This window comes from Chelonia mydas, chromosome 3, assembly GCF_015237465.2.
Source record: "Chelonia mydas isolate rCheMyd1 chromosome 3, rCheMyd1.pri.v2, whole genome shotgun sequence".
Classification (NCBI taxonomy): Eukaryota; Metazoa; Chordata; order Testudines; family Cheloniidae; genus Chelonia; species Chelonia mydas.
Genome location: NC_057851.1, coordinates 142,986,663 through 143,002,758, shown reverse-complemented (window position 1 = coordinate 143,002,758; position 16,096 = coordinate 142,986,663). Strand labels below are relative to the sequence as shown.

Below are 16,096 nucleotides of genomic sequence, written 5' to 3'. Positions count from 1 at the left end.
GGGAGTCTCTTGCCCCATTCTCCATGTGGATCTGAAGCTGCTTGCAGTCCTTGGTTCTCATCTTTCATTCTCAGCAGGAAGCCTGGCTTGGTGTCTCTGCTGGTCAGTCTCCATGAAGCAGATTTTGGCTGGCTGCCAAGCAATATGTGGGTAGTTAAAATCTCCATGACCACTGACCAGCATCCTGTGACATGGGGTAACCCAAGAGTTGTTGTGGGGGTTTCTCCTTGTTTCACGTCTGTTTCTCTAGCCCTTGGGACTGGTTCCTGGCACCCAGTGGTTTCTCCTTCCTTGGCTTTTCATTCCTTGTATCCTTCCCCACCGGACCTCATTCCCCACTTCCTCTCCTCACTCATATGGGACTGTAGCACCCCATCAGTGGGAAGGGGTTGTCTATTCAGCCCCGCACTCCCTTTCAGTGTTTCCTGGGCAGACCCCAGAGGGCTCCAGTGCCATTCCAGATCACAGGGGGATCCTCCCCCCAGGATTGGGACAGAGCCGGGGGCTCTGGCTCTGTAACAGGGCACTCTCCTCCCTCCTCCTCTGCAGTGGTGTGTGGCTGCCCCCCACCCCCTAGGTGAGCAAGCACAGGGACAAAAACCTTGGGGCAGATTCTGCGGGGGAGGCCGGAGGGGGAAGATCTCCTGGGAGGGGGCAGGGAGGCGTCAGCCCAGCTCTCGGCTCAGGCAAAGGCGGCTTCCCGGCTGCCAATCGGGCTGGAGCAGGTGAGAGGGGCAGGGCAGGGGCTTGCCTGCGGCTGGGGGCTCTGGGTTTCCTGGCTCCCGCTCGCCGTCGGGCTGCGGGAGGCGGCATGTCCCGGGGAGGGCGCAGGGATGTGCAGCCACACGCAGCCCCTGGCAGCCGGCCTGAGCGCACGGCAGCGGCGGGAGGAGCAGCCGGAGCGGGGAGCCTCGCAGCAGCTCCGCAGCCCTGCGCCTCCCGAACCCCCCGCAGCCGGGCCGGGCCGGGCATGGCAGCCCCCCTCCGCCGCTCCCCGCGTTAGACCCCGGGAGCCAAAGGAGCCGCTGCGATCGCCGAGGTGAGGAGGCGGGAGGCGGGCAGGACAGGCGGGGGAGATCAGGGGGCGGCCTGCGGGCTGGGGAAGGAGTAGGGGGCGGTGGGCTGGGTGGGGGGCCGCGAGGGGAGGGAGGGAGGATCCGGCTGCCTACGGAGGAGGCGAGCAGGCAGCTGCGCGGGGGGCAGGAGCCGGCAGAGGTGCTGCCCCACCGCCAGCTGGAGTCCAGGCTCTCGGTGCCCGGCGGCCTTTGCTGGCGGGCGGAGGGGAGGCGCCCCCTGCCGGGCCGGGCGCCTGGGGAGGGGGATGTGGCTGAGGTGAGGCGGGGGCAGCACGTGTCTGCACTGAGCGAGCCCCTTGCAGCTGGCTCGGAGGAGGAATGGAGGCGTCTGCAGCGGTCCCGGAGACCTGGCTCCCAGGTCCCTCTCTTCTCGCTCCATCCCGCGGGGCAGGGCCGTTCTGGGCTGGGGGTCAGGCTGGATGCAGAGACCCCGCCTGAGTGCACAGGAGTCAGGGGGCTAGGCAGGGCTGACAGTGCTCCTCTCCCCAAAGCACTGAACCTCGAGGGGTGCACCCCAAGGGGCACCACCCCCTGCACACTCCTTGCTGCCAGGGGGAGATCGGGCCCTGGCCTCAAGGAGTCAGAACCTGGAGCTTGAGCAATATCAGGGTGTGCCAGAGAGAGATTCAGGGCCATCCCCTCCAATAGCGTCTGGGGGCAGGGGACAATCCTCCTACTTTGCTCTGAGGTGGTTGCTTTTTTCAGCTGATCCACTTTGTGCTCTGTCTTCATTTACAGCTAGTTTAGTTTAACTCCCTCTCCCAAAAAAGAGAGAGCTGTAGGGAGCCCCTGCGCCCCCACCTCCAAAGTGTGACGCTCGCCTAGCGAGCAAACTCGTGTGTCTGTGAAGTCAATGCTAAGGAAGCAGAGAGGTCAGGGGGGCAGCTCAAGGTGGGGAGTGGAGCTTAGAGGTGTAAGTCATAGCCCCAGTAACCCTCAGCCACCAACCCCCCCAGTAACCCTCAGCCACCAACCCCCCCATCCACCAATTCACCCAGAACCCACTGATCTGGTAGCCTGCAGAATCCCTGCTCAGCAAGCCTAATAAATACATGAGTACAGTATTTAAAGGAGAAAGTTCCCTCAGTTCATGAGAGTGACCTAGGGCTCGGAATAAAGACCTAGCCCCAGTCCAAATACTGCTCATACTGCCTTTGCATTGTCAGAACACCTTATGTTTATTTAGAGCCTTTAATCCCAAAGGATCCCACGGTCTTTGCATGCTGCCTCCCCACTAGTGCTGGAAGGTTCTGCCTGAGCTGCAGGTACAGCGTTGGGAATAATGTCCACATTTTGATGGTCATGCCTCAAACTGGGACACTTCATGAGAAATCTAAGGGAAAATGACCTTTGCAATGACATGTGGTATGAGGCTCAGTTCCTAACGGCCCCGGAGGAGCAGGCTGCCAACTGTTCAATCATAATCCCTAAATTATTTTATAAGATTCACAGGAATCACTTCACCCTCGCCTGAAATGCAGCAGCTGTTCAAGAGCTCACACCAACACTACATAGCACTTTAGGACAGGAAGTGAAGGAGAATCCTGTGCCCAAATGTAACTGTAGGGGGAATTCAGGGAGGTAGAATGTAATTATCTGTGGTGGAATTTGGTCAGGCTAATCAGAAGTGCCATGGGACTTGTAATGGCCACAGGTGGTTAGAATCTTTGTTCTGCAACTCATTTGAATGATGCTTCTAGCAGCACCGTACCTCTAAGACAACAGGACAGTCCAGACTCAGACCAGCCCCCTGCTGAGGTACCAGTGTCACTTCCTGAAGAGTCTGTCTGCTGCCTGAATCCTAGGAAGTCTCCCATCCAAGTATTAGCTCAGCCCAGCTCTGCATTGCTTGCAAGCCACCCTTAAGGTAGAACAGCCCCTGTCCTTCCCATCCACATGTTTGGGTAGAGTCCCTCCATGTGCTCATCATTCTCCTAGGAAAATTGCCTGACCCTTCTGATCTGGTTATATTTCTTTCCCTATTGTGTCAATTGCCTGCCCATAACAGTCCCAGTGTGCCCCAGAAAGCTATGAAGGAACAAGGCCTTTTTGGGAAGTAGCAGTGCTGCTCCAGGAGGGCAAGCAGTGGATGGAAAATAAAGGGACTCAGAAACATTGGAGCTACCAGTGGCTCTGCAGGAAGGCAGGAGAAACAGGAAAGAATGAACTACAGTTAATTAGGAAGGGAATCTTTGCTTTTGCTTCTTTAAGCTTTAACCCCAAATCTAGGGGCCCTTACCCCACTCCCACGTCCTGCAAATGTTGCTCCTGGCAGTACTGACCACCTGCCAGAGTTGGAGGGATTTATTTTCTCCCCCCCCCCCTTTTGAGTCTGGCAGAGACAGAAACAATTTCCCTGCTTAGCCATCAGCTTTATTAGGTTTGCTAGCTGCAGCTCAGAGTCTAGTGAGAGGACATAAAGTCACCAGCTCTACATCTGAGTGCAGTTGGCTGCACTGATTGCAGAGGCAGTGAGGACTGAGAAGCAATCTCCTCAGCACAGCCTAAGCTGCACCTCAGAGAGTGTCACCTGTCCATTCAGACCGCAGTTAAGATGCATTGGTAGAGTCATGTGAGTGATCTCAGTATTGAATAAAAATGGGGATGGTTCCCCTATGCTGGGGAAGTGGGGTTGCTGGAGGGGAAGGCTGAGATACATGGATGGGCTCCAGTTTAATATCCTTAGTCATTATATACAGTACACGGGTATAATTCTGCTTTATACATTTAAAGGAGGCTGTTTGGACCCTGGAGCTCTGGTTGTCCCCAGGAGAGGAGGTAGCCCAGAAAGACCTGGTGGAGAGATGTAGTGAGAATGTGACAAGTGGACAATCCTTGTAAAAATGCATGTGAACTTAGAGAAATAGGATGATGGGGAGAAAGGGATGTGTGAAGCAAACCAAACAAGGCTGCAGGGGGGTGGGTGTAGGGTTTTTCTGACTGTTCTCTTTATGTCTCTGTAGGTGTTCATCTCGGTGGGGCCACATTGACCATGCTTAGAAGTTTCTGTCTTCAGCTCATGTCCTTGGTTTGGATCCTCTTGGCCCATCACCATCTTGCCCAAGGTGAGACTCAGTAGACATGTGTCTTTCTCCTGTGTCCATCCTTCCAAACCCACTTTGGTGCTGCTGAAGTCTCCTCACATCACTGTTGTCCAGCAAAAGGAAGCTGATCCGACAGATGAGAGCAGAGGCTCTGCTTAGCCAGTAGGCGTACTGTGCATGACTGGCTGCTTTCCAGAAGTGTCATATCAGTGCAGTGCTAGGCAATGCCCAAAGGGACAGAGGGTAGGACTCCCTTGGGCTGCATGGGGAGCTCACTCACTTTCTATAAAAATGGCTGGATTATGGTAATGGACACAAAAGTTCCAAGAGGCAGGGAAAGGCAGGAGGAGTGCAAAACGCCAACTTGGATCCTGAATTTGCCCCAGTTAAGTGGTGAAGCCACAAAGCACCCACCATTGCAGAGTGCTTATAGACATGAAACAAGATAATACTCAGCCACAGGCTGAACTGGCCCCTCATGCTGCTCCAGATTAGCCATGGCACATTATGGGAGTTTCTAGTCTTGGTCTGGGCCAGAGAGAGTCTGCCTCCCGCTTGCAGTGAAGGCCGTTAGGATGCAGTGAGGAGAACACGCCATCTCCTCTGACTTCTCATGTTCCAAAAGTCTCTTTTGCTGGCAGCCTGATATAAGCTCTGCTGATGGGATTCGAGATCCAGCACAGGCCAAGGGGAGATGGACTCAATCAGCTACCAGTCCTCCATCTCCAAGACGGGGGCTAAAGGAGGCTCAGTCCCCGAGATGAGAGGTCCAATTTCCTGATATTTGCTTCTGCTCTCCCATTCCTACCCCATGCGGGTCTCTCTTCCTGCTCTCTTTGTCTGACTCCAGCCCATGTTTCAGGTGTGCAGTGACACCTGCTGGACAGGGGGCAGGATGAGAAGCTGTTTGCTTTGTTCGTGCCCCTAGCTCTCAAAGCCTAAGAGTAACAATGATGGGGAGTGGAGCTCCCCCAGCTTGTCCCAGCCACAAGACGATGTGAGACTGAGCGCTCTGGACTGAGTCTAATGGCCACTCCTGAGCCCTGGAAAGCCAAGTCTCAGTGATAATCAGTGAATAGAAAGAAGAGAGCAGGTGACCCGAGAGGGAGAGGCAGAGAGCAATGAACATGAGGGAAGAGGGCTGGAGATGAAAGGAGACACCTGACTGAAGAAAGGAGGCCAGTGGTGGGGAGGAGGAGCAGCGGGGTCAGGCCATGGCTCAGTTACAGCCTTTGGGGCCTTTAAATAAATAAATAGAACTTGACACCTGTCAGGTAATAATGCCCTACTCTTGCCTTTCTCTCTGCAATAGAGTGAGGGATTGTTACTCACAGCCTGGCCTTGGCAGAGCCTCGCAGCATAGCACTCTGAAAGCATCTGCAGCCCTAGGGATAGAGGCACTGCTGGGGACTGAGACAGTGCCAGTCCAGCCTCACTCACCTTACATCTTGGGGAAACTTGGCTTTTCCCAAAGGACACAAATGTTTAGAATCTTTAGAATAGAAGGAATCCTTCTCAAGGCCCTTAAGCTCCTCAGATTTCTGCTCGGAAGCTAATCCTAGACTTTACTATCATTATTATTTATTATATTATAGTAGCACCTGGAGGCCCCAGTAGGATGAGTCCCTATTGGGTTGGGTGCTGTAAACCCACAAGTAATACATATTCCCTCCCAGAACAGCCACTGTCTTAGGAAAGTGCCACAGACAGGGTGAAGGACATGATCCCAATACGTAATTTTCAAGCACATTGTTAGTTTTCTGAACAAAGACGCAGTGTTTCAGCCACCTACCTGCTGTGTCTTGTCACAGCCCTAGATTGTGAGCTCTCTGGAGCAGGGATTGTCTTGTTTATACAGCACCTAGCATGCCAGTGCCCCTAATTCTTGATTGGGGTCCCAAAATGCTGTTGTCATACAAGTACTAACTGTTTCTGTGCACCTGCTCCTCACTGTCTGATCCTTCCCTGTGCAGATGGTCTCTTGTAAAGCCCTCACACCCAGTGTGGTAGTGACATAATGAGGGGCAGTCAGAGATAAATGAAGGAGGGGGAAGTGAGCACTTGCAAGATAAAAGGGGTATATTGCCCCAGGGCCCTCAGTGTGGATAGATCTGACCTAATAGGGGCCCTTGGCATGAGCAGTTCTGGAACCCCGGGGCTTGCATGCACTGGTTTTTGCTTGCTTTTCTGACCTCCTTGTGCACTAACTCCCACTCTCTGCCCTGTCCTGCAGGTGATGACTGCAGTGAGCACTGTAACTTGGCCCACGGCTGCTGTGACCAGGACGGCAAGTGCAGGTATGGTGTCTGGAATTCCAGTGTGGGTGCATTTCAACTTTAACCATTCCTGGGACAGCTGATCTCTCGCTCCATGCACTGTTTCCTTGGGACATCCAAACCCTTTCCTAGGTCAAGGAATGCAAAGGGACTCATCCTACTCAACTCATCCAAATCTCAGTCCCCAGGCTCCAAGAGTCACATACTCCAGCCAACTGGATGGACCACCCTCCTGGTGGGAAAGGGTTGTGGGCTTTGCTTCAAAGCCTTTAGATCCCACCTGAAGCCAACAAACTTGCACAGTTCTGCAGAGGCAAAGTGGCCCCTATAATCTCAACAGCAGTCTGATAGGCAGCACAGCAATGTGTGTGACACTAGGGATCCTCAGGGCTTAGATATTACAGTGATGGGTATCCTAGACAGAGAACGATAGCCACCCAGACAGCAGGAAAAGGTTAATTGTAAGCTGCTTTAGACTCTGAGCTCTTTGGGGCAGAGACTGTCTTCCTGTGGGTGTGCAATGTGGGTACTTGCAGAACACATAACATACATGATAAATAGAAGGCCACAGTAGCGTTGACACAGAAAGAGCAGTATTAGCTAGAGTCCTGGCTTAGGGTTCAGTTATAACAGTGTCCCTGGAGCCATACTCTCTCTGTGCTACTTGTTGCAGGTGGGAATGGGGGAACCCACTGTGGCTCAGTTCTGTAGTGATGCCTCTAAGACAGTGATGTGGCTGGTTTCAGGGGTGGCAGGTTTGTATAATTTTTGGTGGTGTCCAGAACAGGTTCAAGTCATGCTCCTCTCTCCCTCCCCCCCGCCCCACCTCCTTAAGGGTCTGGGAGGGTGTTTGGGTGCGGGCTCTAGGCTGGGGCAGAAGCTGGGCTCTGGGAGGGAGTTGGGGTGCAGGGGACGGGCTGGGCAGGAGGAGTGGGTGCGGGGGGATGGGCTCTGAGAGGGAATTTGGGTGCGGGGGATGGGCTGGGGCAGGAGGGGGCTCAGGGCTGGGACTGAGGGTTGCGGTGCAGGATGGTGAGGGCTCTGGGATGGGGCAGGGCCGGGGCTGAGGAGCTTGGGGTGCAGACAGGCTGCCCCGGGGCTAGGGCCGGGAGGAGGACTCCCCCCAACCCTCTCCTCCACTGGTACTGCCCCCCACTGTAGCCTCACTGGGGGTGGGGGATGGGGCTGCTGCTTGCCCAGCATGGGGCAGGAACAGTGACTGTGTGCGGGGGGTGTGGGGGGTGTGTGCAGGGCGTCACAACACTCACCCAAGCCCCAGCTGCTCAGGTCCAGGAAGCCCCCTCATCTCCCCTGTGGTAGGTGGTTGCTGGAGGGGGAGGGAGCTGCCATCACATGTGGCTTCCTCCCCTGCTGCAACCTCCTGCCCCACACCATAGTCTCACAGGGGACGGCTGCCCCTTGCCTGCAGGGCAGGATCACAGGGTCAGACACTCAAGGAAGCCCTAGCAGCTGCTCAGGTGAATGAGGTCCAGAGGTACCCCAGCTGGAAACCCACTCTGGGTCACCTCCCGGTGGGTGCCGGGGGAGGGGAGGGCTGGGCTGCCAATCATGTGTGCACCTCCTCAGGTGCAGCAGCAGCCAGCTGCCTCAGGCCTGCTCTTGTGCTGTAACCTAGCCTCAGGCAGCAGCAGCAGCCGCCGGCAGGGCAGGTGAGGGAGAGCAACGCAGAGCGGCAGGGCAGCCCCCAGCTTTCAATCAGGCAGGGACGCTCCGGGGCCCGGGGGGAGGCACGCGGGGGGGTGGCAGGCAGGGGCCAGGCCGGGGAAGAGACCTGGCTCCAAATATTGGTGGAGCTGGGCCCCTGGCCTTGAATATTCCTGGAGCCCGGGCACCACAGACCCATGTAACTCGCTGCCCCTGGCTGGTTTGGGGCACAAGAGGTGGCAAGGGCAAGTCAAGGGTGCTGTGCTAGTCAGGGTGGTGGTCTTGCTGCCTGTTATTGAGGTGATTACAGAGGTGTTAGCTACTGCCTTCCCTTTTCAGGTCACCCTTGTTCTCTGAACCCTCCTGCAGCTTGCAGCCTCTTCTCCCCATCATCTGGTTCTCAGAGAGACTCTCTGGCTAGCCTGTGCTAGCTCTGGCTGGCTCTGTCCGGACTTTCATTGCCCAGATGTGGAGAAGCTCAGAGCTCCTGCTATCTTGCTGGAGCCTATTGGGATTGTAGGCGCTGCATTGAGTTTGTGAGGTTTAATTCTGTGATACGTTTTGAGTCCGATTCTTATATCTTCCCTGCTCTGTCACCTCAGCTCAGTTCTACTTTAATCCGGGTGCTCTCTTTCTCGGACACATAATCTCTTCTTTCCCCATTGTGGAGTTGGGCACTGTCCAATCAGGGAACACTTACAATCAATGCCCACTGTCCTGTTAGGTCCAGAATGCTGCCGTGTACTGCAGTGACTGGTTTCTCCATCACACTCTTATGGTGAACTTGTAGAATAAGGTAATACTATACATGGATCCCATCTGGATTATTGTGCAGTGCCTTGAGTCCACAATTCAGGAAGTGTGATGGGGTGTTCATCCCACATGTGCTGGGCAAGGGTTAATATGGGCCTGAGAGACCAATTAACCTGCCTGCTCATACCTGGAGGGTAGGCCAGGCATAATTAGAGATAAAGCCCAGCTGGGGGAAGAGCAGGGCTTGTTTCTATAAAGAGCTGGGTGAGCCCAGTTAGGGAGGAAAGACCCAGAGGAGAGGAGGTAGAAAGTTTCTGCTCTAGGAAGCAGCCTGATAGGAGGCTGAGAAGCAGGGCAGGCTGGTTGGCTACTGCAGGAGTGAGCTGGAAGCCTGACTGGAGACAGGGACCCTGAGGCGTTATAGCCTGCCAGAACCCCTGAGGGAGGGAGGGAAGGAAGGAATGTGCTGCTCCCTGGACAGTGGGTTGTTCAAGGCACAGGAGCCTGACAAAGTATGGGGACAATCTGTAGGAGATGAGGCACACTTGTGAGGAAGAGGCAGCCAGCTGAGGGCTGAAGATTTGGTTTTGTTGATATTTCTTTTGTTCTTTGGTAAAGGACTCTATGGCCCTGGGAAGGGCAGGAATTTTCAAATTGTCCTCGCCCTCTGGTCAGACCAATCTTATAGCTGGAGTAGGCCAAAGGACAGTAAGGGGAAACCGAGGCAAAAGTTGCTGCAATGCCAGAGCCAGAGAGGAGGGGGTGTGTTGAGCTGGTAGCTTTGTTGCAGGAAGGAAATGGACACATTATACTAGTAAAAAGAAAGCAACAAAATGTACAAAGCTACGGGGCCCTGGGGGGCATTCTGCGTCCCTGATGGTGCCTGCCACCTGCCCTTTAGCTTGGCTGGAAGGGTACAGGCATTTTCTTTCTGTCTAACTTGATACTTGGATACAGAGCGGACTACTGGGAGGAGGACAATGTGGACTAGCAATTAAAATCAAGGCTGTTAGCCAAATGTCTGGGGTTCTGTTACTGGCTCTGCCTCTGCCACCCTATGTAACCTTGTTGGGTAAATCTCTTTTCTTCTCTGCCTCAATTCCCACATCTGTAAAATGCAGATAATATTTACCTCCATCCCTTGGGAGGAATAAGGCATTAAATGTTGGGAAAGGGCTTTGATGCTGAAGTGTGTGAAAGCATGTGCTGAGTGCTGCTACTCCAGCTTTTATGGGAGAAAATAAATGCGGTAGCAGCGGTGGACATGTACGCACACAATGTCACTACAGCCACGTTACCAGACCAGGCGTATGTTTACGCTGCAGTCACGGGTGTGACTGCAGCTCAGTGGACATACCAGAGCTAGCTTTAAGTGAGCTAGCTTGAGTCTTGGAGCAGTGATGCTGCGGCGTGATGGGCTAGCTGTAGAGGAATTACCCACGGTTCCAGGAATACTGACGCTGCCGGCACTGCCCCAGCTTCACTGCTTCTGGGACCCAAGCTGGCTACAATAAAGCTTGCTTGGGTACGTCTACACCAGCTGCAATTACACCTCATGATTAGAGTGTAGACATGCCCAGGATCTGTCATCTTTGCCTCCTCCCTTGGCCTTGATGGGCTCCCCAGAAGAAGCAATTTTCTGCCTCCTGGGGGCGCTTTGAAAGAAGACTTTCCAAGCACCCCACACACCTATAGCAAGCGCAGGAAGGTGTGTGAAGATAGGCTTATGTAAGCCGTCACATAATCCACTTCTTGTCTATACTGTGCTGCTATTGGGGAGGCTGCTGTGCTCGGACTGACCCTCCTGTATCCTCTTGCAGGTGCGATCCAGGCTGGGAAGGAGAGTACTGCGAGCAGTGTGTGCGGATGCCGGGCTGTCTCCATGGTACATGCCATCAGCCTTGGCAATGCATCTGTCACAATAGCTGGGCTGGCAAGTTCTGTGACAAAGGTAGGTCCCACCAGCTGGACAGGAATCAGCTTGCTTCAGCAAAGGGTTCAGTGACTGGTAACTTGTTTACAATAAAGATCTCCGGGTGGGGAAAATGTGGTGTGGGGGAGGGTCCAAGTGCCCTGCAAAGCAAGGGAGGGGAATGTGGAGGGCACAGGGATTCGAGGCACCAGGTGTCAATCCAGCTGCCTGAGCATATCCCCATGAGATTCTATTTTTTACTCTTTCACGATTAGGGCAGGAGCCCAGCACACATTCCCTAAATGAAAGGTTGATGTGGCTGTTTAGGTGACCCGCGTTTTCTCATTGTGATGCTTGCATGGGAGGCTGGGGTCTTATCTTTCTGTCAGAGATTTGGCCCATCCCTTTTCCTTTCTACAGAAGGTGGTCAGGCTACTGGGCTCTGATTCCCAGTTTGCAGGGCCCGTGATGCTGTGACATCGATGGGCCTGAGGCAGTGGCGTTAATGGTATTCGCTGGCTTTCCCTCACTGTTGGGTCTGCTGACAGTGCTTTCTATTTCCATCCGCACTTTCTGCCTTTGGCAGCCAGCTGGGTGGGAGCCACTCACTCTGTCCACTTCAAATGGAAGTGAGTGATGAAGCAGCTTCATGGCATAGCTAATCTGCCCTCCAGCTAGGGGTCTCGGGGTTCTGCGCTTCAGGCTGGAGGGTGTTCAGAATGCAGTACACAGTTATTCTATGGCGCTCAGAGCCACAGGGCAGCTAAGGGCCTTCCCTTCTCTGCATCTCGCTTTCCCTGCCATATAGAACAATGTAAAAGTGCGTTGAGAGCTGTCGCTGAAGAGTTTAAGGCCAGATGGGACCACCAGCTTATCTAAACTGTCTGACCCCTCTATACCACAGGCCATTAAATCCTACTCAGCCACCCCCACTCCAAGCCCAACCCCCAGAATTAGACCAAAGTTTTACAGCCCTCAGAAGGCTAAACTACTGCGTGCCACAGGCAGAGAACAGGCGGGACTGAGGTGCTCCAGTGCCTGAGGCAATGACAGGGAACTGACTGAGTTGTACCCCAGAGAGTTCTGTGTAAAAGCCATGCTGCTGGGACTGAGGGAAGCTGCAGCTCATGATTCATCTTTTCCCTTTGGAGTGGGGTTGACAGTTCTTGTTGGCACCAGCTCAGCTTACCAAATGCCTTCCCTTTCTCTCTCCTCAGACGTACACATCTGTGAACATGAGCTCCCCTGCCAGAACGGGGCTGAGTGCGTCTATGACGGGGACGGGGAGTATTCCTGCCTGTGTCCTGAGGGCTTCCATGGGAAGGACTGTGAGCGGAAGACAGGGCCATGTGAGAAGGCAGGGTGAGAGAGAGCGGCAGGGCAGGTGGAGATTACATAAGGCATTAGCTCCAGCTCATACTCTACCAATCAATAGCCCAGCTTGGATCATTAGCTGTGGATTTCCATGTTTATGGCACGAAGCCAAAATCTTCCTAGTCTTTAGGGGAGCTTTGGTTTAGCTAACTGTAATGGCAGCTCCCACAGTGGATGGAGTCTGAGCTGTGATCAGAGGAGATTCCAGTCACTCACGGTTAACACAGTGACCCTGCCTCTGCTTTGCACTCAGGGAAACTTACTGGGAGTCAGCCTTCTCCTTTGTAAGGTTTGGCTTTAGGCTTTTCCTGATGTGGGATTGGCCAGTGACTTGGCCACACTCTCTAGAAGGGTGAGAGGTAGCTGGGCTCCAGGTGTGTCTGTGCACGTCCATAGAGACATCTTTGGCGGCCTTTTTCCCCTCTGTGCACAGGGACCCAAATACCTGCCCTTTTCTCTCCCCCGCTTGAGGGTGGAATTCCCCCTTGTGCAGAGACCAAGCACAAGGCCTAGGCACCACTTAAGCCCATGAGTGCATTTCACCCTGAGAATGCAAGTCTATCTGGGGCCAGAGCTATGTCCTATCCAGGCCTGTGATCTGTTCCTGCTCTCTGCCTCAGGTTTCCATGCAGGAATGGTGGCCAGTGCCAGGATGAGAACGGCTTTGCTAGGAACTTCACCTGCAAGTGCCTGGCTGGCTTTATCGGTGCCCTTTGTGAGAATGACGTAGATGACTGCCTGATGCGTCCCTGTGCCAACGGTGCCACCTGTCATGATGGCATGAACCGCTTTTCCTGCCAGTGCCAGGTGGGCTTCGAAGGCCGTTTCTGCACCGTCAACATTGACGACTGTGCCAGCCGTCCATGCAAAAATGGGGCAAAGTGTTATGATCGCATCAATGATTTTGACTGTTTGTGTCCTGACGGTTTTACTGGCAAAACGTGCGAGGTCTCCACTCCGGAACCGACCTGGGTCACCTTCTACTTGCCTGCTAACAGGAAGAACAACGGTGCTGTGAAAAGCACAACCAGCGAGCATCTCTGGGTTACGCAGCCCGAGCCAGTCAGGACTGTGGTTACTGGGAGGCGGGTTGCCAACCACAGCGAGAGAGCCAGTGGGGGAGGGCTGTTGAAAATTTCTGTGAAAGAGGTGGTGACCCAGCGGGATGCAGGGTTGAGTAAGTCCCAGCTGGTGACCGTGCTGGTGTTTGGGATACTCACAGCTGCGCTGGTCCTGGTGACCATACTGTTAATGCTGCGGAACCGGCAGAGAGGGCGTCAGAGGTCAAACTGGTGCCAAAGCCCCTCACAGGCTGCAAGGAAGCTCCAGGAACAAGAATGTCAAGTGGGCATGTTAAATACAGTCATGGTAGAACCCAGGAAGACAACAGAGCTGTGAGGGCTCTGGCACTCTTAGAGTGGGGCCCTGCCAGGCAGTCATGCCAATGAACCCTTCAAACTACGCCCTGGGAGTCATTCTGGTTGGGTATCTCCAAAGTACTAAAGGTCTTTGGTGCAACCTGGTCTGAGATTCAGTGGAGAGGGGGTTTCCACAGGGCAGCGAATTCGTATTTGAAAACAGAACTCTCGAACAGGGTGTGACCAGCCTGTCCTGGATCTAATCCATCTCCATCAACCAGGCGCACCTAGGAGTCCAGAGCAAGGGCTGCGTCCGAACAGCCCACTACTGGAAACGGCAGCACACTGACTTTGTCAGCTAGCACCAGAAGACATTGGTACCATCTTATACTAAACCACGCTAGAAATGAGACTGATCATGGCAGAGCAGAAGAGGGGCATGACCCTCTGAGAAACTCAAACTCTGCCAGGCCCCTGGATGCTTGGTAATTCCTAGTGCTGCCACTAGTGCCATCTTTGGCCTACTGTTCACAATGGGGCTAGGGCTTCTGGAGCTGTTGGGCTCTGTGTCTGCCCTTCTGTAGGGCTGTGGGGCTCCCAGCTCTTTCTGGTGGCCATAGTTTGTCTGTTCCAACTGCACAGTCCAAAGGAGTGAGCAAACGGGCTCCCTCCATAGCCTTGAGGTGCTGTGAGCTGGTTGGGAGAGACTCCAGAGGTGGCTTGAGAGCCCATCTTGCCCTGATATCATGTCCCTTCTTGTGAGAGTGTTTTGTACCTTGCTGCTGCTGATCCAGCTGTCTCTTCCCCCTTTACCAAACTGGTTTGTGTGTCTTCTACTAGTAATGCACAAAGCTCTTTCCCCACCCCAACACATGCTTCCGCTTCCCCACTCGCTGAGGGGGGAGAGCCAGATATGTTAAAAACACAGCCATCTCCCCTCCAGTGTTCTGGAGGACTGGGCTGGTCCCTACCACATGCCCCTGCAGGTGGAATTGAATATGGAGGAGGCTGGAAGTGAGCTCTGGTTGGTTCAGAAGTAGTCTAGGTCCCAGTTCCTGACTGCCTCCCCCAGGCACAGAGCTGGGAGTAAGCTAAAACCAGCCATTGTAGCACCTTTCAATACAAAGTGAGGGCGAGGCTCTCTCTACAGGATGCAGGGGCAGATTAAAGTTTTGGATTGCCCTGGGGAACAGAAAGGTAGCCCTATCTGCTCAGCAGCCATTGGTGCACCTTTCAGTAGGAAGCACACCTGTCCTGATCCCTAAAACACAGCAGAGGGAATGGGACATTTAACCATGGATCTAGGTAATCTCCTGGCTGGTCCAGTCCAATCACCGTTGACAGATCATTCACCCCCTCCCCGCCAGGGACAGCATAGGGCTAGACACCATGCCTCAAACAAGGGTGAGAGAGTTTCCCTGTTTCTCACCACTGCCCCACAGCCTTGCTATGTTGTATTCAGGCAGGGTCCACAGAGGCCATGCCACAGCCAAGGTAAAGGAGCTAGAGCCCCAGGTGGAAGGGCGGGCTCCTGCCTGGGAATGAGGCAGAGCAGGCAAAGGGGCTAGAGGGAGAGGAGATTAGGGCTTTACAAGGAAGATTATTTTTTTTAATACACTGATGGATGATGTAACTTTATCAAATAAAATACCAGAACCAGCATGGAGCCTAACAAGCCCACAAGCAGAACCCTTTGCTGGTGGTTTTCTCTCTTCTGCCCAAGTCCACCCTAAATCTTTGCCAGAGGAGCTTCCCCATAGCCCCTCTAATACCTGATTCTCATGCTGTACCTCAGAGAGACCCTCTAACCCATGGGGCCTGCTGGGGGGTCCTCAATCCTATTACCCCCAAGACAGAAAGGCAGTGTTACAACTTGGGCTACAGCTCAATGAGCAAAGAGGGACCAGGGCACCCCGCAGGGATGCAGCTGGGTCCTGCAGCCTCAGGTGCAGGAAAGGGGCACCTGTGTCTCAGGTCAGTCTGGAGAAGGGTTTGCTTCTGCTATGGGCATCCTCAGAGTGGTGGAGAGAGGGGCTGTGTGGTAATGGCAGGGTCCCCAAACTGCACACTAGGAGAGCAAGATGGGTTATGAGTCTGTCTAGCCTAACTATGGGCAGTGGGAGGAGAAATGGGGAGAGATCTCAGGCCAAAGGATGGAGGAAAACTAACACCCATGGGGAGGTAAGAAAGGGAGGTTCAGCTTACATAGGCCAACGTCATTGTGTGGGAGACATGGATTCAAAACCCAGCTCTGCTGCTCCCTCATTCCCTGCCCACAGCCCAGATCCCCAGGCTGGTAGGCTCTATGTGAGATACCCAGGCTTCAGTCTTCATTACAGGGGCCTCTCTCTATGGCCAAGCTGGAATCAGAGCAGTGCTGAGGCGGTTTGAGGAGAAGATTTCTCCAGCCTCCTGAACCAGAAGGTTGTGGAGTTGTGGGAGGAGGGATATAAGATCTCCTTTGGAATAGTGCCACCTAGATTAACTTTGGAGGCCTTTAAACACCTGAAGGGTGTGGGGTCCCCGAGCAGCCATAACGAGTACAACATGCAACGCTGACACCATCTCTGGGCACTAGCGTATTTGTACATACAGGGGGCCAGATCCTGTCCCTAACCCAATGCCCGCTATTCAGTCC

General features: G+C 54.0%; 1 protein-coding gene across 8 annotated transcripts; it reads left to right on the top strand.

The window, feature by feature from the left end:
* Positions 1–391: 391 nt before the first annotated feature.
* DLK2 (delta like non-canonical Notch ligand 2) lies at positions 392–15,120 on the top strand. Of its 8 annotated transcripts, none has more exons than XM_043543447.1 (6): positions 392–577; positions 4,040–4,141; positions 6,354–6,417; positions 10,635–10,765; positions 11,944–12,088; positions 12,721–15,120. In XM_043543447.1, the coding sequence occupies exons 2-6, from the start codon at positions 4,069–4,071 to the stop codon at positions 13,496–13,498; spliced, it is 1,191 nt and encodes a 396-aa protein (XP_043399382.1). In that variant the 5' UTR covers positions 392–577; positions 4,040–4,068; the 3' UTR covers positions 13,499–15,120. The 8 variants fall into 8 exon arrangements, with proteins under 8 accessions (XP_043399382.1, XP_043399384.1, XP_037751388.1 ...); XM_043543449.1 differs by lacking the exon at positions 392–577 and adding an exon at positions 590–725; XM_037895460.2 differs by lacking the exon at positions 392–577 and adding an exon at positions 873–1,039.
* Positions 15,121–16,096: the final 976 nt, after the last annotated feature.

Excerpts from the sequence above, each read along its gene's own strand:
- DLK2 (XM_043543442.1), top strand. The coding sequence starts at position 3,734 with ATGGATGGGCTCCAGTTTAATATCCTTAGTCATTATATACAGTACACG. Across the intron at positions 3,855-4,039 it reads GGTTGTCCCCAGGAGAGGAG|GTGTTCATCTCGGTGGGGCC; the intron begins GTAGCCCAGAAA and ends ATGTCTCTGTAG. Across the intron at positions 12,089-12,720 it reads GGGCCATGTGAGAAGGCAGG|GTTTCCATGCAGGAATGGTG; the intron begins GTGAGAGAGAGC and ends TCTCTGCCTCAG.